At 54.1% G+C, this 27,785-nt stretch overlaps 1 protein-coding gene across 5 annotated transcripts in view; it reads right to left on the bottom strand.

The window, feature by feature from the left end:
- DOCK1 (dedicator of cytokinesis 1) overlaps window positions 1-27,785 on the bottom strand; it is a 287,578-nt gene that overhangs the window by 227,308 nt on the left and 32,485 nt on the right. For 4 of the 5 annotated variants that reach the window (XM_036335669.1, XM_036335666.1, XM_036335667.1 and 1 more), the window contains exons 2-12: window positions 25,560-25,643; window positions 21,162-21,202; window positions 18,830-18,885; window positions 16,588-16,684; window positions 13,755-13,903; window positions 10,655-10,790; window positions 9,583-9,740; window positions 7,980-8,061; window positions 7,419-7,554; window positions 4,506-4,578; window positions 640-782 (exon numbers count right to left, since the gene is read on the bottom strand). In XM_036335669.1, the coding sequence (XP_036191562.1) occupies window positions 640-782; window positions 4,506-4,578; window positions 7,419-7,554; window positions 7,980-8,061; window positions 9,583-9,740; window positions 10,655-10,790; window positions 13,755-13,903; window positions 16,588-16,684; window positions 18,830-18,885; window positions 21,162-21,202; window positions 25,560-25,643 (1,155 nt within the window). The remainder of the gene's footprint in view (window positions 1-639; window positions 783-4,505; window positions 4,579-7,418; window positions 7,555-7,979; window positions 8,062-9,582; window positions 9,741-10,654; window positions 10,791-13,754; window positions 13,904-16,587; window positions 16,685-18,829; window positions 18,886-21,161; window positions 21,203-25,559; window positions 25,644-27,785) is intronic. The other variant, XM_036335665.1, reaches the window with a different exon arrangement.

The raw sequence follows: 27,785 nt of genomic DNA, 5'->3' as shown, positions 1-27,785 counted from the left end.
GGAGGGCTGGATAAGACTGGGGAAGGCAAACAGATGAGTCGCTTCGTCTCAGCAACTCTGATTTCCAAAGGCTTAATTGTTTCCCACTCTGTGGAACCCTCACATCGAGGAAGTTGGCTCTTAGCAGAGCTTACAAGGGTGATCAGCAAGAAAACCTTCATAATGCTGTACACCAGGCAAACGACTACAGACATCATCCCCGGCTGCCAACATCACCATCATCAACATCATCATCACCACCATCATCATCATCTCCATCACCATCATCTCCATCACCATCAACACTATCCTCATCTTCTTCCTCATCACCACCATCACCATTACCATCACCACCATCATCATCATCTCCATCATCATCTCCATCACTACCACCAACATCACCATCACCACCATCCTCTTCTTCCTCCTCCTTGTCACCATCATCATCACCATCACTATCATCATCACCACCATCATCATTACCACCCTCTTCCTCCTCATCATCACCATCATCACAACTGTCATCATCTTCATCATTGTATTTATCATCATCATCATCACCATCGTCATGATCATCATCAAACTAAAATGCAAACCACACGGCACTGTCCAAACTCAAGCCAGTGGACATTTACAGAAACAAGACAACAGAATACGTACCTTGGCCCTTGTGGTTGACTTCTTTGGCAGCAATGACTTTGTTTATAACAGTCTGAAGGAAGTCATTCTCCCCTGCCACCCTGGGTGAAAAACGGGATGACATGTTCAGCGGCTTGTGTCGAATGGCGTCGTCCAACGCGAGCCTGGAGGGCACGGGACGACCAAGACCACAGGAGACAAAGGGGCACAGAGACCCAGAGGTCACGGTAACAAGGGAACACAAGAGATCATCGTCACCGAGTGCGAGAGAGTCATCGTGAGTCAACGCACGACAAAGGACAGGATAGGTGACAAGAGAGACAGGGGAGAGCATTGATCAGGAAAATGCCGAACCACACGAAAAAAGTACAGCAAACGAGGTCAACCCTATCCCTGGGAAACAAGCGGGCACCAGACCACACCCCCTTCTCCTAAGCAGTAAAAGGGGAGCTAATCGGAAAGTACGCAGTTAGGTGGCATTTAATCCCAAGGACATGTATGGACATTCCTTCCATTTCAATCACTCTGAAGCCTAGCGTAGGGCAAGGGGCAGGTGGTTTGAAGGGAAAAAGCAAAATCAAGATTCTTTAAAAAGGATCCCTGCCACCTCATTTCTGAGGAAGCTGGGGTGGTAGCCACTTGGGTGGCGCTCCAAAGGGCCGTGTGCTCCATGGGAAAAGAATGGCACAGTCTTGGAGACTCCAACAACCATCCCTGAAACGTGAGATCGTGGCGCAATTATGAATGTGAGCCCTGGCCGGTTGGACCAAAAGGTCGGGGGTTCCATTCCCGGTCAAGGGCACATACCTTGACTGTGGGTTTGACCCCCGGCCCTGGTCAAGGTGTGTGTGATGTCTCTCTCTCATGCACATCAATGTTTCCCTCTCTCTCCCTCCCCCCTCCTCCCTCTCTTCTATTCTCTCTCGAAATCGATGGGAAAAATATCCTCGGGTGAGGATAAAATAATAATAAGTATGAATGGGCCCATCAATGTTTTCAGGGCTCATGAATGAGGACCCGTTCATAGACGTGAGCAGAGAGAAAGGGTGTGGCACAGCCAGACACTATGCAACGAGCAAGGAAATCCGTCGCGTGCACAATGTTTAACCTCATTTCTAGAACCCAGGGCGCGTGCTATTCATCACTGAGCCCCATTGCTCAGGAGAGCTAAGGACTGTTTACACTGGCTCCCCCGGTGACCAGACAGACAGCGAGAGAGAGAGAGAGAGGGACTGCGCTTCCCTTCCCTAAACTCACCCTGCAACATCATACATCAGTTTTAATGGAGCAAAAAAACGGTGTCATTAGCATGCATTTCCCCAAGAGCGGGATTCATCGCTTATTCTGCACCTAAAAGCGTGCTGCGGTGTGTTCCTAACGCTGCAAATATCCATCTGTAGGTGATCAGCCTGCCTTTGGTGGAGCAAGGAGTTTCAAGTCACAGGAAGAGCTCGCCTGTAATAACACTCCGTAAAGCGGATGTCTCGCTAAAAGGCAGAAAAGGATGGTGGCGCTTCACTGTCCTGAGTAGCTCGTAACGCGTCCCAGTGAAACTGAGATCAGCGCGTCTACAACCAAGAATCGAGTCCCGTAACTTTTCAGCCGGGAACCCATGTTTTGTTTTGTTTTCTTTGACTTTTCCCAGAAGTCGCGGGCAGGCAATGGGCGATTCCCACTAAAGGCGACAACTGGGCCTCCAGACACTCCCCGGTCTCATATACACAACAGCATTAAAGAGAACTGGGCAGCCCGGCCGGTGTGGCTCTGTGGTTGAACACCGAACTATGAACCAAGAGCTCACCGGTTCCATTCCTGGTCAGGGCTCATGCTGGGTTGCGGGCTCCATCCCCAGTAGGGGGCATGCAGGAGGCAGCTGGTCAATGTTTTTCACTATCCTTCTCTCTTCCTCTCTCTCTCTAAATATCAATAAAGGCATATTTTTAAAAAATAAAGTAAAAGAAAACTGTCCTGAGTAGCTCGTAACACGTCCCAGTGAAATTGAGATCAGCGCGTCTACAACTAAGAATCGAATCCCCTAGCTTTTCAACGGGCGAAGGAAGCAGCTTAATATCATCATCTTATAAAGGTGTGTCTTGTATTTTACCTCCATAGCTGCCCGTGTTCAAAAATGACATCCCCCCTGTGCATGGAGGAATCTTCCAGATTGTGCAAGGGCTCCTCTGTAACTAGATGCACTGGGTGTGATTCCAGAGCAGCTCCACCCCATAGAACAGGTTCTCAACCTTCCTGATGCCGCGACCCTTTAATACAGTTCCTCATGTTGTGGTGACCCCCAATTTCATTGTTACAAATTGAACATAATTAAAGCATAGTGATTAATCACAAAAACAATATGTAATTATATATGTTTTCCGATGGTCTTAGGCGACCCCTGTGAAAGGGTCGTTCGACCCCCAAAGGGGTCGCGACCCACAGGTTGAGAACCGCTGCCATAGACTATTCTGCAATGACGGACATGTCCCATATCTTTGCTGACTCATATGGAAGCCACAGCCCTATGGACACGTTAGCATTGGACACGTTAAAAGGGATGCGTGTGACTGAGGAGCTCAATATCTAATTGCATTTCCATTCACTGAAATAGCCCACATGGCTGGTGGCTGCTGTGCTGGACAGAAAAATAGAAGCCACATCGGACCTCGGCCTCCTGTGGGGAGGTTCATAGAGGGGAACCGCCCTCCAAGCCAGCACTGCAGGGTTTCCTGCTCTTCTGTAGAAAAGACTGCAGAGCTGTCTGCTGAGCCAGGCTTCCGGACACTGTCCGACCAGATCACCTGCCTACAGAGCTCGCCCTTCCACTCTCAGTTAGAAGCCAGGGTCAGTCCTGGGCTGAGTGGGCTGGTCTGTCGGGCAAGGGTTGCTGGTGCCAACGGAGGTGCACCCCACATCTGCTGCCCACCCCACCCCGGCCCAGGACAGGCCTCCTGCAGCCACCCACCTGCCTGCAAACCCCCGCAGCCAGCACCTGGAGACAGTGTGCAACTTCTACAATAAAACCTGTCTGGGGTCTGAGGCCACTAAAGCCAAACCAGAAAAGAGGAGAAGAGACAGAACCGGGGCAGGCCCTGTGCCGGTCCTTCCTTGTCATCTATTCTTCCGAGAGTGCACCCCGGGGGCAGCTGTCTGACACGTGGCCTCGCCCATTCCAATTCCTCCTCCTCTCTGGGCCCCGTCTGAAGGGCAGGGTTGCCCGCAGAGTGGCGGCTCCCCATTCCCTGGACACCCTCTTGCGTTATCTCCAGGGAAATGACACCAGGCCTTTCAGCCTTTTCTACGGGATCTGCCTTCACATCGGAGCATCGATCGAACGAGTCTCCTCCGGGCGCCTCCCTACAGACATCTGTCCGAACCAGACAAATCCTTCAGAGTGGGTGCGGATCCAGGCCGCTGAGCAACAGCCGGGACAGGAGCGCCCGCGGCCTGAGCACGGGCGTGGGGGAGTCATTCCTCGCTCTAGGAAAGCATCCATCATTCGCTGGTTTGGTCTGCTGTTTTAGGAACAGCGGCCTCCTGTGAGGAATCTGAAAGCACTGTATTTGGAGAATGTGAATCGCTACGAGAATAAATCAATTACATAAAGAAACATCCACGCTCGGAGGGGATCGAAATTCTGCATGTCCTGCGTGACAAGGCGATTCCGGGATCAGATGGAAAGTATTCTACCTGCAGGACCAACCTCGAACCCAGGGTTCTCTTCTGGCTACAAAATTCCATGTGCTACTGCAGTGACTACACGGACTCTTCGTTATTTCCAAAGAACCCATCCCTGCGTGTGCTGAACGGACCGACTTAACCATGAAGATCACTGTCACCAGCACACGCTGCTCTAGGGCACCCGCTGAGCATGCTGAGGGCTCCATACTTACGGCTGGAAGGGGATGAAATGCTGTTTATCCTCGTCGTCCACTTTTCCATTTATTATATCTGTTACATCCATCACTGGGGACAAGAACAGAACAGAGACTGTTTTGCTGACATGCCATCATCAGAGAAAAACAAACAAACAAAGGCACACCAGAGCGCCTGCTGACACACGGCGGGGTGAGCCGCGTGGCGCACGTTTCCTACAGTCAGGTCACTCGCCTTCCCGTTTGAAAGATGAATTACAGTCTCTGAAAACGCTGGCCAAGGGGGGGCGGGGCTCCAAGGACAGAGCTCCACGTAATCAATCCCTTTGCCTGGCATCCGACGGGGCCCCTAGCGGGGTACCTCCCCGGAGGACTTTGTGGGTTGGAATGTTCTAGAAAAGCGAGCACCTAAGCCCTGGCATGGGTAGTGGAGGACCTGATCTGGGACGGTGACTCCCCGAGGCCACCTTCCCACCTGTGGCTGTCGCAGCAGGTCGTGGGGAAATACAGCTGGTACGTTGGGGTCTTTATAGTCTGGCCAATGGCAAATACGTTCAATTGTGTGTGTGCGGAGGGATCTGCGATGGAAGGGTTCGTAGAGGGGAGAGGCCACAGGGGAGAAGTGGGGCTCAGGGAGAGTCTGCGGGGAAAGGAGGCTTTGACCTTTGTCTTTACAAAAAATGTAAATTAAACGCACAGATTGTACTCTAGTTCAATGAGTTTTGAAAAATGCACACATCCATGGAAACGCCACGCCAATCAAAACATAAATCGTTTCATGCCACACACAAATCCACATGTGGAGGCTGGGAAGATCCCACTGTTATCCACAGGGGGGGAAAGCTGCCCGGCCAGTGGGCTCGATGTTGGAGTGTCCACCCCGGCACCAAAGGGTCATGGGTTCCATTCCCGGTCATGGGCATGTACCTGGGTTGCAGGTTCGATCCCTGCCCTGGTCAGGGTGTGTGTGGAAGGCAACCAATCAATGTGTCTCTCTCACATCGATGTTTCTCTCTCTCTTTCTCTCTTTCTTTCTCTCTCTCTCTCTCTCTCTCTCTCTCTCTCTCTCTCTCTCCCCCCCCCCTCCCTCTTCCCTCCCCCCACTTCCACTCTCTCTAAAAAAAATCAATGGGAGACCTGACAGCCGCAGCATTCACAGCAGCGGTGTGGGAGGGCCCATGTACACACACTGTCAGCGACTTCCCTGGTCACTTCAGGGAAGCCCAATGCATCAGAGGGAAGAATAAAATATCTCCTTAAAACTACCCTAGAGGTGGGAAAGAGAAATAGGGATCCTGAAAAATTACAGGTGCTTCAACCATAATATGAGATTACCCGTAAGAGGTGCGACAGGTTCTGAAAAAGAGAGGTGCAATGTTCGTGCACGTATTCAGGAGGTGAGGAATGGAAGCCTGAATCCGCGCTCGGGGACCTCGCAAAAGGCCGCCGTACCCTCAACATTTCACTCACCACAGAGTCCAGTGCAGACCCCACGCCAGAGCTGACCCCACGCCAGAGCTGACCCCACGCCAGAGCTGACCCCACGCCAGAGCTGACCCCACGCCAGAGCTGACCCCACGCCAGAGCTGACCCCACGCCAGAGCCGGCCGGAAGTAAACAGGGGCATGTGCTGCCTCAACGCATGTTACCGAATCTTGGGAAGGAGTAAATCATTTACTTAAATGGCTGGATATGTTTTTCCAGAAAAATCCAGGCAGAGCACAGAGGGCTTCCAGGGCAGTGAAAACTGGGTCTGATACTTAAGTGGGGGGTACAAGTCATTGGACATTTACCAAAACCCACAGGACGGGCAACAGCAAGGGGAGCCCTGCTGTACACGTGGCTCTGGGTGGCGAGGGCGCGGCCATGGGGTTCATCCGTGGCAGCAAACGGAACGTGGGGTGGGGGGCTGTGGGTGGTGGGGAGGCGCTGCCTGTGGGAGGAGGGAGGAGGCAGAAACATTCTGAAATCTCCGTACTTTCTGCTGAACTTTGCTGTGAACCTAAAACTGTTCTGGAAACGAAGCCTGCTTAGAGGGGGTTAAAAACAAAACGACAAAACGATGCTGGGCCCGAGCTCCCTGCTGTTCCTGTGAGAAACCCGGCCACGCGTCCGGGAGAAAGAACTCCACCACCCCGGCCGGTGTGGTTCTGGATAGTGCGCCAGACTGAGGTTCAATTCCAGTCAAGGGCACATGCCCGGGTTGCGGGCTCGATCCCCACAAGGGGGCGTGCAGGAGGCAGCCAATAAGATTCTCTCTCATCATTGATGTTTTTATCTCTCTCTCCCTCTCCCTTCCTCCCTGAAATCAATGAAAATAAAAGAAAAAGAAAAAGTGAAAGAACCCTCCCCACGGACACATCGCAGGAATCCCAAGGCGCACAGAAAGCAGGAGGACAGACAGACAGAGGGCTGGGCGGGGCACTGCCCGAGCACCCCCCTCTGCAAACGGTGAGAAATGAGTGACAGCCAAAGAGGCGACTCGGCAGAGCTGGGCCACGGACAGCTCTGCTCGGCAGGGGCAGCCGGGCGCTCCCTCCTCCTGGGCGGCCATCGAACAAGACGGAGCCCAGCACAGACATGGAGGCGGAGCCTGTGTCCCCCTGGCTGCTGGCCACTCGCTGCCAATTCACTCCTAAGCCAATCCATGGCCAGGTCCAGCAGGCCTGACAACCTCCAAGGCCAGGCTGCCCTCCAGGCTGAGCATGAGGGCCAGGGTGCCCCTAGGAGAGGGGGCCACTTTGAAACCAAGCACCTGATTGGCACGCGCCCCTCGGGCGGCACCCTGCGCAGCCCCTGGCCGTGAAACCACCGGGGACAGAACCGACGGGTTATTTTCTCTCCCACAGAGGAGCTGACCGATGCAGCAGCAGCTCCCCTCGGGGTCAGTGTGATGGCCTTGAGACCACAAGGACAAGGAGACACGGTTACCGGCCACGCCGAAGGGCCGCCGCAGGCCCGAGGTCAGCTTCCGCGTGTTGTTGTCCCTCAGCTCCATGCGGCCCACACGGACGATCTGACAGACGAAGCTGATTTTCTCCCTCTTCAGGTCTTTGCTGCCGAGGTCCTAGGAACATGAATTTCCATACGTTATCCGGACCCCGTCCCTCAATGCGGTTCCACTGGGACAGAGCGGGAAGAGGCATCCAGACGCATTCCTGAGCAGCTTTTAGCCTTTTAGTAAGTAGCTCAGGACAGGAAGTAGCTCAGGGCCAGAAAGGAGCTGGGGAACTATAGTCGTCAGCGTCGGGGGAACCTGCGTCCGCGCTGGAGAGATGTGTGCTGGTAACGCCGGCGGTCTTTGCTCGGGGATGCTACGGGAAGCTAGGGCCCCAGAGGACTTCCGGGAAGGGGTCATTATGACGACATGACCATGCATGATGGGCATACCAAGACCCACGTGCCCACGTGGGGAGAGGTCAGAGCGGGGGTCATTAAACACAGTCATTAGAACGCTGAGCGACTCAAGCCAACATCGCCGGACGCACTTACGGTGAAAACAGCGCGCAGATTATGTAATCTGTCTATATCTTTAGGCAATCCTGAACTTGACCAGCGAACCAGGTAGTTTTCACTGGAAAGAGAAAGAAAAGCAAATTAATTTTTCCATCGATAACAGGGCGCTCAGTGCTCAGCCACGCTGGCTTATGGTTAACACCACGGAGGTTCACAGAGCAGACAACCACGGGCATTGAGCAGTGTCAACGCCAAGCACCGCGGCCGCTCCGCTAACGGAGGGCAGGAGCGACTGCCCGCACGGGGGCATCTGAGATCCGCCTGAACACAACCCTGTTCAACCCCGGGCGTCTAGGGTTATAGTCACAAAGGAACTGTCTGAAAATGGCATTTCAGCATTTACTGCTTCTAAAGCATGTTTGTCATGGAGAATGACTACAGTCTAAAATTTACCATTCAACCGGCCACTGTGGCTCAGTGGTTGAGTGTCGACCTATGAACCAAGAGGTCCAATTCGCAGTCAGGGCACATGTCCAGGCTCCACCACCAGTAGGGGGCATACAGGAGGCAGCCCATCGACATCGCTTTCTCTCTCATGGAGGTTTCTCTCTCTCTCTATCCCTCTCCCTTCCTCTCTTTCTAAAATCAATAAAAATGTGTTTTTTTAAATAAATAAAATTCCCCACTCACTCATTTACGGTAGGAAATAAGCACGGCGTTGTTTCACAGCCTGACAAGCCAGGTATGACGGGGCCTCTGTCCGGAGACACAAAGCCCGTATGTGACGTGAGCGTAAAATCCACTCACATGGCCTGTTTCCAGGTGCACACTCACTTTTTAAATTCTGAGTAACACGCGTGAAGATACTGGAGTTTTACACACACACCACACACACACGCTTCACACATAACTCAAACCATCCTTCTTTCCATCTGGACAAAGAGAAGGTCGTACTGAGGGACAAAAGCAAGGAAGTGGGAAAGAGAGGACCACACCAGCACGGACAGCGTGCCAGACGGGGTTTACTGCGTTTCACTGCATAGCGATTAACTGGGAGGCTCCACGGGGCAGGCCCCAGTCTAGACACTGCCCACAGGGACAGTCACAGAGAAGGGAAGTTCAAACAAGGAGATGAAGAGGAGGGTAAGAGTGGGGGAGCCGGGTCTATCGCCCCCAAGAACAGAGGAAACAAGTGTTACTTCCATCTTCAGTCGCTGGGCCCCTGAAACTTCGCAAGGTAAAGGACCCATGAAGCCCGGCTAGTGTGGCTCAGTGGTTGAGCATCGACCTATGAACCAGGAGGTCGGGGTTTGATTCCCGGTCAGGGCACAGGCCGGGTTGCGGGCTCGATCCCCAGTAGGGGCCTGCAGGAGGCAGCTGATCAGTGGTTCTCTCTCATCATGGATCAACAATGGTTCTCTCTCTGAAATCAATAAAGATATATTAGAAAAAAAAGTACCCGTGTACAGAAGGCTGACCCTGGCCCAGAGCCTGGGCTGCTGCCACCACACTGTCCCGGGAGAGCAGAGGGGTCAGCCGCTTAGGGGGAGTGTGGCCCGTGGGGCCCCGAGGGCTCTTTGCAGGAGTAAGACATTGGGACGGCTCGGGGCTGCTGTCCCAGCATCAGGATGGCACCGACCTGATGAACTTGGACTCCACGGGGTCATAGAGGGACATGAGCACCTCGGCATCCTCTCCGATTTTGCACACCACGTTTTTGAGGTTGACGAACAAGGCCAGGGAGGGGGTGGCGGCGAACTTCGCCTGCCGGCTGATGTCCATGTTCTGCTTCTGGGACTGGAAGTGGAAGCAATGTGGAAAGGCAACATTAGCAGCACTCTTCGCCAGCCCTTGCCCTTTTATTCATCTCCCACAGAACAGAAAGCCGGGCGAAACCCGCCAGCACACGGGCACAGTCACTTCCTTGTCCCTGAGTTCTCATAACCGGCAAGCAGCCAGCGGAACGTAACAGCACCCCAGGTGGCAGCCACAGCCACCGGGGCGCAGACGGAGTACTTTCCTCAGAGACCCGCAATCATTTCACAGACCCCGAAAACCTACTCTCTACTCAGGATGCCTCGAAAGGCCACGGAAGATGAGAAAGCTCACTAAGACGTGTGTTCCTGCCCCCGTCGGGCTTAAAATGTCACCCCGACACATGGCCAAGAAGCTGTGCAGAATCAAGTGTCGTTTCCCAGGAGGTGAGAACAAGTGTCATTGGAATCCTGCCTCCCACCCGGCTGGCGTGGCTCAGTGGTTGAGCGCCAACCAATGAACCAAGAGGTCCCCGGTTCAATTCCCAACCAGGGCACATGCCCGGGTTGCGGGCTCGATCCCCGGGAGGAGGCGTGCCGGAGGCAGCCGATCGATGTCTCTCTCTCTTTGATGTTTCTCTCTCTCCCTCTCCTTTCCTCTCTCTCTAAAATCAATAAAAACATATTTTTAAATAATAAATAAAAAATAAATATAAAAAGGCCCTGCCTGCTAACACCCTGCACAGAGAGGGATGGAATCCTTCCAGGCCAGCAGCACCGCGCCTGGCAGCAGGCCCCACTCCGTTCACCACCGTGTGGAGCACGCTGTGGGCTGTGCTGCGCGGGTCCTTTCCGGTGCGCAGCCTGGCTTGGCCGGTGCTGGACTCGTTAGAGCTGAAGCTGCTACTGGGAGCAGCGCCCAGAGGTGAATGGCGGACTGCGGAGCGCTGCGCGCACCTTTTCTTCCTGTAACCTTTCCTCCACTTGTTTGGACGCCACTTCATGAGCTCTGAAGAGGCTGATGGTGCTGGTTAGTTCCGGATCCAAGATGTTCCCATCCTCGTCTCTCACCACCAAGTCCAAATCGAGAATTCTGGAACAACAAGAACTCAGAACTTCAGGCACAACGACCAAGGGCTTTGACTTCTCCTAACACACCTTCAGGCCAAGTAGCTGAGCAGAGAAAAACACCATCGAAAGTCGGGGTCACCCACAAATATTCAGGAAACGTAATTCTGCAAGGTCACTTCCCTGGGAATCCAAAAAATAAATCAGTAACAAAAACTTCCATTGTCTTACGGTGAGAAATGTCACAGATCTATCCGCCCAAGTGACAAGTGCATTATTAGTTGCTATATGAACAGTATCAATGGCTGAACGCACCCACACGCTGTAACTGTTCCCACCGCACAGCGTCCTTCTACTTCGAGTCAGTTCTAATCCCTACGCTAGCCCATCAGAGGATCTGCAAGGAACAGGTTCCGTGTTTCAACGCCAAACAGATGGAAGTTATCCACGACAGCAGCAAGCAACTTTCTGGCCAGACGGTGAAATACAGTAGCCGACGGAAACCGTGAGCAGCGTCTGGCCGATAGAGCTATCCATCCACAGCTACATGTTTTTTTTGGCAACATTCTCTCTCTTTTCCCATATCCAGCAAACTGGTTTGGTGATTTTTTTTTTTTTTAACCATCATTTCTATTTAAGGAACAAAGGTGAGTATATAAAGAAAGGGTTGTGCCACGGTGGTACGAAAACATGAGGATTTAGACCAGTGGTTCTCGACCTTCCTAATACCATGACCCTTTAATACAGTGCATGTTGTGGTGACTCCCAATTTGTTACAAATTGAACATAATTAAAGCATAGTGATTAACCACAAAAACAATATGTAATTATATATGTGTTTTCCGATGGTCTGAGGCGACCTCTGTGAAAAGTTCGTCCGACCCCCAAAGGGGTCGCGACCCACAGGTTGAGAACCGCTGATCTAGACCATCGATGACTGACACTTTGCCTTTGAGACTTCCTGCCTGCCATTCACAGGTCTATTGAAGCAGAAAACTGTCATACGTTTTTAACCATAGAACCTAGGAAAGTCTGTTTAAAGAAAGACAATTTCCACTAGAGAATGTCTTTCATGGGCACAAGGTGAAGAGGAACGTGGACGTGGCAATAAAGACTCCATCCCGACACATTGACCCCCGGCTTCTTTCCCTGAGGGCCACCAGCGCCCGCTGTGATGGGAGTAAGACCACCCGTCAGGCACATTTAGAGTTCACCGTTTGGACAGCAACCACAGAAATCTAACTTTTTCCTTTTAATACCAATGAAGCAAACTCACTGATGGTGAAGCAGGACCCATGGCGGCCTGTCAGGGGCACGAGAGCACACAGGCTTTTAAGCAAAGAGTCCCTGTCCCGCGTGGACACAGCCTCGGTCCCTGCAATGACTACGGCGCCCCGAGAGGAACAGAAAGACGATTTCTACAGCAGCCATGTCAGCTCTCATTAGTTGTCTTTGCAAATTCTACTGCTTCCCCCAGCCCTGCAAGGGCCCCTGGACAGTTAGTGCTGTGTGGGCGGGGTCGCTTCCAGGTGGGTGGAGTCCATGCTAATGAGTTGGGGAGGGGGTCCACTGGGGTGTGGGCGGAGCTGCTAAGCTCCTGGGTTTAGGCCTGGCCAGAAGGTCCAGGCTGACAAAGCTCCCCGCACAGAATCAGCATCCTGCGGAGCGGACCCAGGCCGGTGCCGACCTGCTGTGCACATCCATCCTGCCACCGACGCCTCACCACCTCCTGCCAAGGCAGATGGCCAGACCCGCTTCCCAAAGGAGGACACTTCACCTCAGGGAGCCACCTGCAGGAGCCCAGAGCCTGGATTCTGAGCCAGGACCCTCTCCTGGCGGCACCCACGCTCCTCCCAGAATGCCACGTGCCATTACAGGGAGTGGCCTGCCAACCATTCTTTGTGGCTTTCTCAGCAACCACTGCTCAGAGGCTCCGAATCACTAGCAAGGAGCATCTTAGCCGAACAAGAGAATCCAGCCGTGGGCAAACTACGGCCCGCGGGTTCTCTTGCTCTCCCCTCCGCTCCTTCACCAGCAGCAACGTTAACACGGCAACGTCGGGAAACACGGCCGCAGCTCCTTCTTCTGAGTCCAGTTTAAGAACCCATTGTGGCCCTTGAGTCAAAAAGTTTGCCCACCCCTGATTCTAGCCCGTCAGAGACGAACACGCTGGACGCCGAAGCTCCACTGAGGAAAGGGGGCTGGGAACGCCCAAGACATCATATGCAAAGCCGTGCGTGCGTCGCTACATGCGTTTTCCTAGAAAGAGGGTCCTTGACTTTAATCAAATGGCCTTTGTCAAATGTTTCCCGGAAGCTGCTTTAACATCAATGTTGCAACACTGTGATTCTATTTTATATCGTTTTCTCCCTGAAGAAGGACCTAGGGAGCTATGTGCGGCGCCCTGGGCTAGAGAGAAATGGCGGCGCGCACTCGAGTTCCTCGGGCAAAACACTGTCTTCCCAGCGACTGTGCTTCCCATCAAAGGAGTAAATCCCCGTTGGAAACACCTCCTTTCTTAACCGCGTTGTCCCCGCATTAGGTACTCTGGCAGCTTCCAGCAGCCAAACTAGGCAGGTGGTCTCTGGACATAACTTGGAAACACAATGCTCTCACGGAAAATAACATCAAAGCTCCACAGTGTGGGTTTTCCAGGCAGATGGCCATGAAATGGGTTTCACGTGACAATGTCAAAGATCCTGTCTCTAGAACCCATGGGGTTGGGGCGGGGGGGGAATCACCAGGCCAAGGGCAGGCCCCTCACCCCACTTCCTGAAGAGAACAGCAGGTTCTACTGCGACTCGGAAAACCCCTGGTGTTCGAGATGCAACAGAAAACGCTCCTCCCTTTAAACATGAAAACCACGCCACTGCCCGGCCGTGGGAAGTTTGGCTTTACGGTAAAACAGGAGTTTAGTCTCCTCCAGGCTTCGATCGACGTTATCGCACCGGATCGCTTAAGCGTGAAATCATCTCCCAGACGAACACACCTGTTTCCATAGTCGATCTTGGCGGTGACCTTCTTCTTCAGCTCCTTGAGCTCGTCCTGGGGCAGCGTCCCGGAGAGGATCTGCGACCGCCACTCGATGAGGTCGTAGATCATGTGCCGCACGCTGCGGAACATCTCCCTGTTGTCTTGCTGCACGGAGGGGGCGGAGAAGCCAAGGTCAGCGCTCTGGCATAACCCAGCACTGGGGGGTGGGGGGTGGGGGGGGCATGTTTGCCAAATACACGTGCAGTGAATGCCTTATAGGACAGAATGTAACTTATGTCCGATTAAAAGGCATTTTAGCCCGGCCGGCCTGGCTCAGTTGTTGAACGTCACCTATGAACCAGGAGGTCAGGGTTCAATTCCCAGTCAGGGCACATGCTGGGTTGTGGGCTCCATCCCCAATGGGGGCGTGCAGGAGGCAGCCAGTCAGTGATGATCTCTCATTATTGATGTTTCTCTTTCTCTCTCCCTTCCTCTCTTTGAAATCAATAAAAATATATTTAAAAATTTAAAAAAAGACGTTCTATGGAATGTGGTTCCTACCAGACACTAAAAGATGAAAAGAATAAAAAAGTAATGCGTGACCCTCAACATCGTGTCTGCATTGCAACGAGGCAACTCTGACTCAGCAGGCCGACCAGAGCCGGGTGCGCCCCGAGAGCCTCAGAGCCAGCCCACTGGGTAACGCCCCTCGGGGCAACCACGGACCCCTTCGGAGTCAGTCCGAGCCTACAGCTCCCGCCTGCCCGGACTGGCATCTCTGCGCAGCGGCCCAGAGCACCGAGGTCTTGCCGACACACAGGCGGGAGGCTCCTGCAAGAAGCAGGATCTCAGTCGATGAGCCAAAAGGGAAACGCAAGGAAGGTGCAGGATCCACACGTCCTCTCACCGTCCACCCATCTCCAGGGCGGGACGGTACAGAGGAGAGCCACAGTTTTGCACCTGCGAGAGGTCAACTGGCCAAGGAAACTAGGGACCGTCCAAAGGGAAAATAGCCCCGTGGTTCTTCCTGTGAAAAGAAATCTAGGGGACACCTGAGTCGGTAAAATTCTAACCTACGATCCCTATAAAAGATTTAAATGTGATCATCGCTGCCTGTTAAAGTAACGTCTCCTCCACATCCCTGAATCTCTCGTCCACTACTTCCAGTACGTCACCTCCTTTCAACGAATTCCTAAGACCCCCACCTCCATCATCATATAACACACTAACATCCCATGAACTCTCTTTATGGTATGATCCTGATGTTCATTTATTAAATGAAAACCAAATGGTCAAAATTAATGGTTTACTGAAAAATTGTTTTTGTTCCCCTCTTATTAATTCTCCCGGCCCATTTTTCTAAAGCCTTAGCAAATAGCTAACATCCTTAATATTTTGCTAAATTGTCTACAACACAGTAATGCAAAAAGTAATCACAAAAAATAAAAATAAAAATAGCATAATAGTACTAATGGCTTTGTACAAATCCCACAATGTAGGTCCATAAAAGGCAAATATAAATTCTTTAAAAGGAGACCAAAGGAGCCATTGGAATGCCTGCTTCAGGGCAATATGGCTAAAACCCTGTCCACTGCCCAGCCCACGTGGCTCAGTGGATGAGCATCGACCTATGAACTGGGAGGTCACTGTTCGATTCCTGGTCAGGGCACAGGCCCTGGTTGCAGGCTCCATCCCCAGTAAGGGACGTGCAGGAGGCAGCTGATCAATGTTGATGTTTCTCTCTCATAGATGTTTCTATCTCTCTCCCTCTCCCTTCCTCTCCGAAATCAATAAAAATATTTTTTAAAAATAAATAAATCACATAAAATCGTGTCCACTAACACATGAGGCAGCATCCACTCCTGTTTGTTTTGCTGCATTATTTTGTTTAAAATTTGCTAAGTCAAATGTGAAACAGCAACGACAAAATTGCTCCGATTTACACAAAACATTCGTCGCCGCTAACTGGACGTGTTGAGGTCTGGGAGAACATGTGATGAACAATTACGGCAACTGCTCATTACTGTGCGTTTGCAGGAAGCGGCTGCAAAATGAAAACCAAGGAGCCCGCCTGGGCGCAGCTGCGGGGTCTCAGGAAGCGTCCAGATCCCCAGACCCGGGGGCTGCCGGCCCTGCACAGCCCAGCTCCCAGCTCTGAGCTGACGGCATTAGCATATGAGAAGAAAGCAGCAGCTGGAATAGAAATAAGGGCTAACAAAAGGTAATCTTTGCAAATATGAATTTTTGTGCCCTGAGGGAATAGGAAATGGAAGATGCCATGGCCCCAACCTCTCTGCTTTAATAAGAAGACTTTTTCCACAACCAGCAGAAACGGACAAAGAAGCCAGTATGGAAACGATCCCCACCTCTAACAGTCACGCTTAAATCCACACGGCTACTAGTTTCCTCCAATGGTAACAGCCGAGTGGCAAAAAAAAAAAAATAGTAATCATCTCCTACCAAATCCCTAAGTGAGCACCTATTGCAGTTTAAACGCAGGTTTTTGTCTTCGAGAACAAAATATAAACATTGAGGGTCCGTCACAAGCACTGCCCAGTCCTTCTTGGAAAGCAAAGCAGCCTGTCCCTCTTCCAACACAAGGAAGCTGAGACCAGCCGCACCCCAACACGGAGCAGGTCAAAGGGCGCACGACCCCCCAAGGCTGAGCAGAATCCAAGCCATGCTCCTTTCTTTGCCTTTTCTGCCTATCGCCTGGTCCCAGGTCTGCTTTTGAGGTTCCGAGGGGGGTTGGGGGGGAGGGAGGGAAGGGTGGGCACACATCGATGGGGACAGAAAAGGCCCAGCGAGACCGCTGTCACTCTTTCAGCTGCGATGCCACGGGCTCTCACCACGTAGAGCTGCCGCCAGATGGTGGACCACTCCCGTAGCGTCGTGGTGACCTCCTGAATGAGCGGCAGGTCGCCGGGGATGACCGTTTCATCTTGCCTGGGGAGAGAGGCGGAGAGGCAGCTAAGTTCACGGCTCCGTAATCCCTGCGAGTGGAAACCTGTAAATTCCAAACCCAGGCCGTAGACCAAATCAGCACAGAGAGAAGATGCACACAGGGCTGGAGCCACACGTAAGACAGCATGAGTCTCTAAGGGCGGCAGGTGGTGCTTGGACAAAGCCCGAGAATGCTTGTCTGTTACCCGCAGTGCAATCCGCCCACCTCCAACGTCAAGCCCAGGCCAAGCAGGAGGGTGATACCCGCAAAAGTCTTCCGGGCGTCAAGGTCTGGGATGCGGAAGGTGCCTTCATCACCTGTACCCATCTATCTCAGACGTGCCCCAAATTACAACCAACCCGTGCGGCATTGAAACGCAGGCTCGGAATAGGATGGCTTCTACATTTCCACGGAGCATAAAACTCATTATGTGATAACGCCGGAGCGGTTACCCGTGGCGAACTCTGAGCCAAGTCACTGCTTTCAAATGGCCACAGGCATTCCACCTGACCCCAGCTCTGATGAACCCCTTCCCCTTTCTCTCCACCCAACAGGTTAACCCTCACTTGTCCTTAACCCGTGACCTAGGTGAGTGAGCACTGGGGTTTTGTTTTGCCTTGTTTTGTTTGGGTTTTTTTTTGTTAGTCCTCGCCCAAGGATTTTTTTTCCTGTTGATTTTTAGAGAGAGTGGCAGGGAAGAAGGGAGGAGGAGAAAGAGAAAGATAGGGAGAAACCTGGATGAGAGAGACATAGCGATCAGTTGCCTCCTGTGTATGCCCGACCAGGACCAGGAGAAGGGAAGGCGAAGGAGGAAGGAGGAGGAAGGAGATCACCCGTGCGGTCTGAAGGCAGGAGGCTCTGGGCCCGGAGGGAAGGGAAAGGCAGGTGGGATTGGGAGGGAGCAGTGGAGGGGAGACCGGCCGGTAGCAGCATGGAGAACAGTGACAGGCGGCGGGAAGCAGCGGCAGGGACCCTGTTTCTAAGCTGCCAGTTTCCTCCAGTTCTCCATCCACCTTCCACCAGCCCCAGGCACAGGACAAGGGTGTCTCTGTCCCTCTGTGCCCGTCTCTCTGTCGGGCAGGGTGCGACTCTATTTGCTGAGAGCTAAAATAATCTCTTGTTCGCTTTACTATTATGCCTCATAATTACAGTTTCCATGTATTTGCTTGTATTCATCAAAATATTTTTTAAAAAATTAATCATCTACGATCTGACTGCTACCCTGTTGCCTATGGAGACGGATGGAAAACACAAATGGCGTCCCTTATTCAGTCATTTCCACAAGGGGGTGAAAGTCCCACAGCCTGCCTTCTTCATCGCCCCTTTAATTTATTTACTTTCAATCCTGCATGCAAAACATCTTGTCTGTATAAAAGAAGACCACACTCCGGCCATCACGTGCATGCCTCTCAGTGGCTTTCTCCGCTTTAATGGGCCTCGGGAGCTGAGCTGGTGCCCTCCGCGGGGGGAGTGCGGGGCTTGGAGAGGCAATTTTGCAATCAGCCAGAGAGGCGTCATTATGCGGCAATCATCTGATTAGTAATTTGATAACCTACATGTGTGACTGAGAGTGAAGATGTAGCTGAGACAAACAAGGAAAACATCTGAATGTCCCTCTCTCCCCCCGGGCGCACCTGGCTCGACATTTCTCACTCCTGCCTCCTGGGTTCCCCTGCTGCAATACCCTTGTAATGACCTTGTACATCCCTGGGATGACCTCTAAGAAGCATACGTCACAGCCGGACAAACTGTAGATGTTACATGTCCCAGTTTAACAACTGGTTGTTCCCCCGAAACTCCACGTGTACCAAAAACTGCAGAGTCTTCCGGAAATGCCTGCCGAGCCGGGGGGCCACGCGGCCTCTGCCTCGTCGTGAGGCAGCTCTCCGAGGAAGCAGAGGGCACTAGGATGCTCTCCAAAGTTGACAGCAGGTTCAAGGATAGTGACTGCAGGTGAGGGGCTGACTACAGACTCTTCAAAGGCTCACAACCATGTTGCACACAACCCTAAGTCCCCCTTCCTCCCCCAAACTCCTGTCACCCACGGCCAGGCACACCCACTGCCCAAGCCCCTCGAGGACCCTGCACGGGAAGGGCAGCAACGCCGAATGCTGCCTCCTTCGTGGAAACATCAAACCCAGGCTCACCCTTTTCCTTCAACGATTGCTTCTTTAAGATGAATATATGAGGCAGGAAATATACCCTTTGGGGAGGAAAAAAAAGACAGTTTTTAGTATCGATATGATTACTGACTGTCAATCAAACAACTGTCCCCAGAAAAGGTGGGGGCGATTGGGTCTCTATTAATTCTGCAAACGTAGGGTACGGTACGCCTCCCGGAAAAGAGCCAAGAAAACAAAGCGTGAAAGACGGCAACGCACAGCTTGCGTTTCAACGAGGCCGCTGATCCGTTAGGAAGAAACAGGGTGATGTGTTTGCAAAGACACGATGCCAGAGGGCGGTCCTGTGCCGTCTCCACGGGCCGCACCCCACCTGCACTGCTGACCGGGACGCAGGCCGACCATCAGCCGACTGATGCCCACGTGCAACTTTTGGTGACGGTCGCTGATGGTTCCTGACCTCACAGTGCTGAGATGACCACCGACAGCTGCCTGGCCCACGGAGACCTTCTCAAAGGTCTGATCCGGAAACTGGTGCGGTTCGCCCAGTTGGCACTAGGGGAGCACGGCTTACAGGGCTCTCCTCTCCTGGGTGAAGCACGCACCTGGACCCCACTGAACCCTGAACGGGGCCCAGGAGTCAGCGCCTACAGAGGACACTCAGGGCCGGGCACAGACCAGAAGTGCCAGGAGCCTCACCAAGGAGCGCAGACTCCCTCCTGGAGGGGAGCAGAGGGGAGCACTGAAAGGCAGGGCTAGGCCTCGGGCAGCGCCACGCCAGCCGGGCACGGGTTCCTGCGTAATATTCAGGGCGCACAGCCGCAATCCACTCAGTGGCACGGGGGACTTTGACGCACCTGATGTGGGAGCAGGAGCTTCTGGTCGGGTGGCCCTGGCCCCTGGCCCCAAAGGGGTCGAACAGGGCTTCCAAAAACACAGCACCTGTCGTACTGGGCACGTGCTCGGCCACCACGATTCCTGGTCCTCCTGCCGACCGGGAACACGGCCGGATTTCATATAAAAAGGAACTATCAGCCCGGCCGGTGTGGCTCAGCGGTTAAGCTTCGACCCAGGAACCAAGAGGTCGCCGGTTCGATTCCTTCCAAGTCAGAGCACATGACCGGGTTGCGGGCTGGATCCCCAGGAGGGGCCTTGCAGGAGGCAGCCAATCAATAACTTCCTCTCTCATCAATGTTACTATCTCTCTATCTCTCCCCGCCTCGCTCTTTAAAAATGAATAAAAATGTATTTTTTAAAAAGAGACTGGGAATGCCATCATGTCTAACCCTTTAAAAATAAAGAAATAGATTTATCGCCGAGCGGGAAGGAGGGGGCAGAAAGACTGCAGTCCGTGGGGTCCAGGATCCTCAGATCAATCGGGGTTGCTCTGGCAGGAAGGCACTCCCATCACAGAAGGGGCATCCATGGACCCGGCTTCCCCTGGGGAAATCTACCCCACCACCCAGCCAGTTAAAGGCTGGTCCCAACCTCCAGGCCCCCGGGCACCGGCTGGGTGGGGACCCGCCGCCCAGTCTGGGCTGGCGGGGTGGGTGGGAAGGCCTGGCTGGAGCCGCTGACTGCGGAAGCCGTGGTTACAGGCTCCGGACCGCGAGCGGAGCCCAGCCCAGCCAGGAGATAATGAGAGGCAAGGTTAGGAAAGAGGAGGAAGATGAACCCTCTGTCAAGCATAATTAGGCATGAAAGCACACAGCAGCGAATGTGGCCGCCTGACCACAGCCGGGAGGACTCCACGTCACAGGAGGACACAGGAGAGCCATCCCTGGGTTTACGGAGCTAAGAATGGAGAGGCCACCACAGCGACCGAGCTGTAATGGCAGGTCTCGGCCTCAGAAGCTCACACACACACCACGCGTGCAGGCTGCCCGGGGCACAGAGGCGCCTTCGTCTGCGAGCAACACAGCGGCATAAAACGGGCGTCATTCAGAGAAAAGCAGGCCTGCGTGGGCCTCGCAAATCTATTCATTTGCCATCGAGGATGATACACCATTGAAAATCGGGGCACGTTCTCCGCCTTTTGTCGCTGCTGTTTTCTGAAGTCCTTCTACCCAGATCATTCCTTTGCTGAACGAGGATCCAAAATTCTACCAGGAAAAGAAGAGGATTCACGGGTCACAGTGAATCAGTCCAGCAATTCGCTCGGGGACACGCAGCTGCAGTTCCTACGCACACACACTGGCCAGAATACGCTGGAGGGCGGTCGGCACTGCACCCACAGCGTTTAAATCCAGAGAAAGAGGCACGAGGAGAAGGCGCAGACAGGGACGAGAGGGAACTGGTTTCCTCTCACGGGTGATGTAGGGAGGGACGTGCACTGGGTTCAATGAGAAGAACAACTTACCTTCTTAGACTTTTTCCTTAAGGTGTAACCTCTGTACCAGCCTAAACAAACACAAAGGGGAGAGGTCAGTGCGAGGAGGCGTCCTGGGGCCCTGACACCGCACGCAGAGGAGCGCGCATCGCTTTGCTGACCCTGGAAGCCACCAGGACGGAAAGATCCCAGCGCTTTGGGATGTGCGACTGGGCTGCCCGCAGACTGTGCTGGTGGCCTGGGAGGGCCTGAGCGGGCAGCCACCGCTCCTCCCCCGCCATCTGCCACAGGGGCCTGGAGGGCGTCGCCCGAGGCTAAGCAGCACGCTCCGGGGAGGACCCTGTGCCCACTTGGCAGGCTCCTGAGAACGCGTCCTCCCATCCCTCCTTCTGTCTGACTTGCGCTGGGGTCGCTGCCAAGTGCGAATGCCCGCATCCTCGGATCGAGAGCTGCCCGACAACAGACGTGCCATTGAGAGCGGACTTCCTGCCGCTTCCACGCCGAGGAGCTGGGCCCCGGGGCGGCGACGGACGCACAAAGTGCTTCTGTGGCCAAGGCCCCGACAGGAAGCAGCAGCCCCGGCACCAGCCCGACCCCCTCGGGGTCCTGGCCCACACTCAATCCCCGTCCCTCGGGTGGGGAGGGGAGACAGCAGCGAGGGCGGAGGCGGACATGGGGCAGCTGTTGGCAGGATTCCGCATTAAAGGGAAGAGTCCTTTCAAAGAGGGGCCAGGCCGGACCACACCCTCGGCACCGCCCTCGGGCTGAGGGCAGAGGCTGTCCCTGTAAAGCCCGTGGGTTCGGCAGCACCAGCTCCCTAGCCCCCCAGCACCCCAGCCGCCCAGCACCCCACACAGCCTGACGTCAGTGTTTCCTCAGCCCCGTCGCCCTGAGGTCACTTCAGGCCACACACTCAGCTCACATGCAACTCCACCCGCAGGAGCCCAAGGACCAAGCCCAGAACCCCCGCCTGCATGGGGAGGGTGCGTGCTGGGCCAACCCCCACATGGTAACCACACGCCGGGTTTTGGCTGCACCAAAGGCAACCCTTAGAAACCGGGGTGTCGGAATTAGCTCAGAAACAGGAAGTGGCCACAGGCAGGAAGCTCGGGGTTGGGGGACCGGGGTGGTGGGAAGTGGAGGCGTGGGGGCGCCCAGAGGGCAGAGAGTGAAACGTGGGGCCGCCCACCAGCAGCGGGAGCCGCGGACCGGGTACCCCGAGACGGCAGGAGTGCACCTCCGCACAGGCAGGAGCAGACGGGAGCACGACCACAGTCACGTCCACGAAAGCCAGGGGCACGCCATCGGGGAGGCCAGGAGCGGACACACCCACTCACACACAGCCGCAGGCTCTCCACGCGGAGGGGGGCAGTGAGCGGGCACCTTTCCTCTGCTCGCCTGGCAGGGGCAGCGCATCTTTTAACGGCCTTCCCGAGCACAGCAAACCCCGGGGTTTCCTCCCGGGACTGTCGCTGATCCTCCCAGCGCCTGCGCCCACATGCCATGCGCCAGGCACCGCGCTGGCAGAGCTCGGCTGCAGGCAGATCACACCCAGCCTCTGCCCCCCAAGAGCTCCCAGGCGGAGGGCTCCCTCAGACCAGCAGGAGGCAAAGCCCGAATCTTGCTGCAGCAGAGACTGTGGTTTCATCAAAAGAATAATTCCCAAAAAAAGTAATAACAATAATAACGCCCTGATCTCCGTGCAATGCCTGCGCGCCCCTCGGGGTCAGCATCCAGCCCCTGGGACCCGGATGGCAATGAGTGGGCAGCAGGCCGGGCACTCCGCAGCCACGCGAGGGTCACTTCCTAAGCCTCTGTGATCTCGGGTCAGCCTGGCCCTGGACACTCTAGAGGCAGCGGTGTCCTCCATGACCCCTCACAGCGCCTTCCACCTCCAGGGACCTACACTTCCTTTTCCTGTCCGAGTCCCCAGCCTTCAGAAGCCCAAGACGCAGAAATTAATCATCGCCTGAGGGCAAATCCGTTTTTTTGAAACTTAATATAAAGAGCGATCCTTGCGAAATTTTATATTCTCTGGAGCAATCTCAGTAATATCCTGAGAAGGATCACATAGCGAAAGAAAATCAAATTTGACAAACAGAAATAAATTTTCGTGCAGGAAAAGCGGGAGCAGGTGGGGAGGAACGCGGGGGGGAGACCGAACTCGCACACGCTGCGCGGAATGCAGACAGACCACGAGCATCGGGCAGAAACGCCGTCCCCCCTCCGTGTGATGGTAATAACATCCCCGCGCCTCCCGGGGCCCAAACTCCCCCCAGGCGCCTCTCTCCCACCGGGTTCTGACTCAAACCCAAGGCCGGTTTCCAAAATAAGGGGGTGCATTGCCCGTGAAAGGTCTTTACAAAGAGTGGAGGATTCTAAACAAACCCTAGAAGATGCTTTTTAATATATTTTTTAATATTTTTATTGATTTCAGACATGAAGGGAGAGGGACAGAGGGATGGAAAGAAACATCCATGATGAGAGAGAATCATGAATCGGCTGCCTCCTGCACGCCCCCTACTGGCATTGAGCACGAAACCCGGGAATTGAACCCTGACCTCCTGGCTCATAGGTCGACGCTCAACCACTGAGCCACACCTCCGGGCAAAACGGGGAAGAGTGGCTAGCCCGCCAAATACAGGCTCACTGAGGGTCCTTTCTCAGGATGCCAGCCCAAACATCAAACGCCTGCTCTCTGGCTATTTTTTTTAAGTTAAATGTCTGACAGGGATCACGGACTCGAGGAGGACCTCCCGCTTCAACAAGGACATTCCTCCGATGAAGGAAGGACAGGAAGTCGCAGTCCCCACGCACCCGCTGCCCAGGAAACGGCTACCTGCTCGGGAATGATGTCACTGCCCGCGTTCCTTAACCAGGATCCCGCCACCGCTGACCCGGGGCCAGAAACCAAGACGCCCCTTCAGATGAGGCACATGTCTGCGAGGAGAGGTCCGATCCTTAACCTCGACTTAACTTCTCTCCGTTTCCTCGCAGCCCGTTAACAGGCGCTGAGCGCAGACAAGGCGAGCTGACGATCGGCTGTAAACACTGCAAACCCGCCTAAGGCGTCCATCACCAGGACGCCTGCCCCGAAGGAGGACGGGCCCTGTGTCTGTGGGGGAGCATCTGCTCCGAGGAAGACGCTGCTAAAGCCTTTTCTTTCTTTCCATCGGACGTTAGTAGGGAACCAGGTGCGAGCGGAATGGGGTCTAAGTCTGCGTGCAGCGCCTGGGGGAGGGTGTGTGGCCAGGCCCGCCTGTCTCAGGCGCCTCCCGGGACATGGGTCACGGAGCCAGTCGGGGCTCGCCTGGTGCCTAAAAGCCCAGCGCGCTCACCGGCGTGCAGAGCGCATTTCCGAGCCTGCGTCCCAAGTTCGCCAGTTGGTTCCAATGGGACGGCTGCCATCCTCTCCACCCCGCCGCCCCCTGGGAACGGTTTGGCTAAACCCAACCTGAAAGCAACTTCGCTGTTGAAGCATTTGGTTTTCATCGCTGCTTCTGGTTCCTGTGCTATTTGGGAGCCACTCCTCCGAGCAGGACATAAAGCCGCCAACCACTCAAACTCCATCTTACCAAACGCCCGGATCTAAAGAACGTCAAAGTCGAGCCTGACACTGCGTCTCTTCTGTGCAACAGTAACCATAGCGCCAACTAATCTAGAGACACTCCACAGGGAAAACAATGGTCTGGGAACCAGGGCCCGGGCCACCCCCCGGCACCGGCTCATCTCTGGGGTAACCGGAGCCGCCGCCTCCTGGGCCCCGCCCCGTGCGGCTCTGACCAGCTCTGTTGCTCCTCAGAAAACGGGGTCACGGATTTAAAAAAGAAAAGGAAGTAAGAAACGACAAGGCTGGTTCCCCTGAGGATGTTACTGACCGATCGAAGCGAGAGCATAGAAAAGTCTCCATTCCCATCCCACACCTCAAAACAGTGACTTAAACACTAAACTATCGTAATGTATTTTTTACATTTTCTCCGGTTGGTATCAGTGAGGAATGACACGCATCTGCAAAAAAGGAACCAATGAGGTGTGTCTTTTTGTTTTGTTTTGTTTTGAATGAAAACAGTTTTTTCAACAAAACAATTTTAGAGGTTAAAAAAAAGGCATTTTTTTTACCCCGGCTGGGTCGCTCCCTTGGTTGGAGCATCGTCCTAATACACCAGAGCTGCAGTTTCAGGGCCCATACAAGAATCAGTATGAATAAAGGGGATTTTCCGTTTTAATTCCATCTTAATAAAGCCTTCATCAAATAACGAACCGCCTTACTACTATCCTCACCCAGCCTTCCGCCACGCAAGAAAACCCACCGCACGAGGAAGGCGTGAGTACGCGCTTCCGTACCCAGGGAACGCTCTGCCCACGGGCACTGGGACGCCCGCCAAGTGCCCGGAACAGCACGCGAAGGGACGCCCGCTGGATACGCACCTTCGTACGTTTCCAAGATGTGCACGGTGTCTCCGATCTGTAAGGAAAGCTCGTCCACTCCCCGGGCGTCGTAGTTATAAAAGGCTGTGGAGGAGAAAGGGGGGAGGTGTCAGTGGGGGTGGGAAGACCGATGCTGCTTTTTTAAACATTAACGCAAGTTCCGCCTTTGTCTGGATCCTTCTCTCCGACACCCGCAAGAGTGGCCTTTTCTTTCAAGAGACAAAAATAAAGGCTCATCCTTTACGTAGGGGAAATGCATCACTGCTCGGGGTACCAGACAACGATGAAGTGATTTTTTTATTGTGGTAAAATATACATGATGTAAAAGTTGCCTTCTTATCCGTGTTTAAGTGTACAGTTTAGTGGCCTTCGTTAACCGTCCAATGTCGTGCTACCATCCCCGCTATCCATTTCCAAAACTTCCTCATCGCAGCAAACAGAAATCCCGTGCCCAGTCAGCACCTGCTCGCCACCCTCCCTCCCCCGCCCCACCCCGATAACCTGGCGACCAGCTACCTCGCATGAATGGAATCATACAAGATTGCCCTTTGTGCCTCCCTTCTTGTGCTTAGCATGCTTTCAAGGTTCCTACACGTTGTACCTTGTCTCGGGACATGATTCTTTTTATGGCTGAATAACATTTATAATGGGAAGAAAACTGGGGATCCTGTTAGCATTCTAATTATCGCTTGGTGGACTATCTTACATTTCCATTAACACGTGTTTTCATCAGATGACTTCTTCCTAACTATGGACTGAAAACTCGGGAAACCAACTTGGTGTTAAACACATCATATAACCAAAGCTGACAGTAAGAGCCACGTTACACTCACATACGCACACGTACGTCCAGCACTGAGAAGACCCTGAGCACTGGCCATCCGGCACGTCTCTGAAACCCGTCCTCACCCCGACATGAGGCAGTGCCTACTCCTGCAGATGAGCGCCCGAAATGCAGGCCACACGTGCACTCGCACATCAGGGGGTAAAGAACTGTCACGGCGAACAAAAGACGTTAGAAAGTGTCCGAGACCCAGAAATTATTCACTTCGCCGGCTCTCGATTTAAAAACCACAGTCAGTGATGTCCCTCCTTCGCAACCGTTCCACCTAAAAAGACGTCGGGCTCCATGTAAAACCCATCTCCAAGTGCCCGATCAACTTCTCGTCCATCCATCCCGCACGCCCGCCAGAGCAGGCTCCGTAAGTGGCACCTTTCCTGTGTCCATCCCTAAACTCTCCTTGTTCGTATCATGTGCGTGCCAACTCCCCCGGCAAGCATGGTGCGCCCCCAGCACCTGACCATCTCACCTCGCTTCCCACCTGAGAGAAAGAAGCCAGGCCCTCCCACACCTGTGTGCACCAAGGTGCCCTCCCCTCGCCATCTGGGTCGCCCCTCCCCCTGGTGCCACCTCTTCCACAAAGCCAGGTCCAAGTATGTTTGCTCTTTTTTTTTTTTTTAATCTTCACCCAAGGATATTTTTCCCATTCATTTTTTAGAGAGAGTTGGGGGGGGAGGAAACAGAGAGAGAGAGAAACATCAATTGCTTGCCTCCTGCTTGCGCCCCGACTGGGGCCAGGACTTGAACCTGCAACTGAGGTACGTGCCCTTGACCGGGAGTTGAACCTGAGACCCTTCAGTCCTATGGCCAATGCTCTAAGCACTGAGCCAAGCTGGCCAGGGCTATGTTTGCTCTTTCAACCCCTTCTCCAAACATCCCAGCCCCACAGCACATGGGTCCCTGCTATCAGCTCCACCACGGAGGCCCAGACTGTGACAGCAGTCCCGACTCACAGCCCAGGCAGCCTCCCTGGCTCTCATGCTCCTGGCATCGGAGCCAGACAATGTGCAGGGGACGCCTCTGCCCGCAAAACTGGCGACCCCCAGCAAATGCCCACCCTCTCCGCTGTCAGCTCCCCGCGACCCCCCGCAAATGCCCACCCTCTCCGCTGTCAGCTCCCCGCGACCCCCAGCAAATGCCCACCCTCAACGCTGTCAGCTCCCCGCGACCCCCAGCAAATGCCCACCCTCTCCGCTGTCAGCTCCCCGCGACCCCCAGCAAATGCCCACCCACTCCGCTGTCAGCTCCCCGCGTCCCCCCGCAAATGCCCACCCTCTCCGCTGTCAGCTCCCCGCGACCCCCAGCAAATGCCCACCCTCTCCGCTGTCAGCTCCCCGCCTGCAGAGTAAGGACCTGGATGCCTACACCTCACTGCGTGAGTGCAT

The sequence above is a fragment of the Myotis myotis genome, unplaced genomic scaffold, assembly GCF_014108235.1.
Source record: "Myotis myotis isolate mMyoMyo1 unplaced genomic scaffold, mMyoMyo1.p scaffold_m19_p_15, whole genome shotgun sequence".
Classification (NCBI taxonomy): domain Eukaryota; kingdom Metazoa; phylum Chordata; class Mammalia; order Chiroptera; family Vespertilionidae; genus Myotis; species Myotis myotis.
Note: the sequence above shows the minus strand (reverse complement) of the source record. Positions and strands in the feature narration are given on the sequence as shown.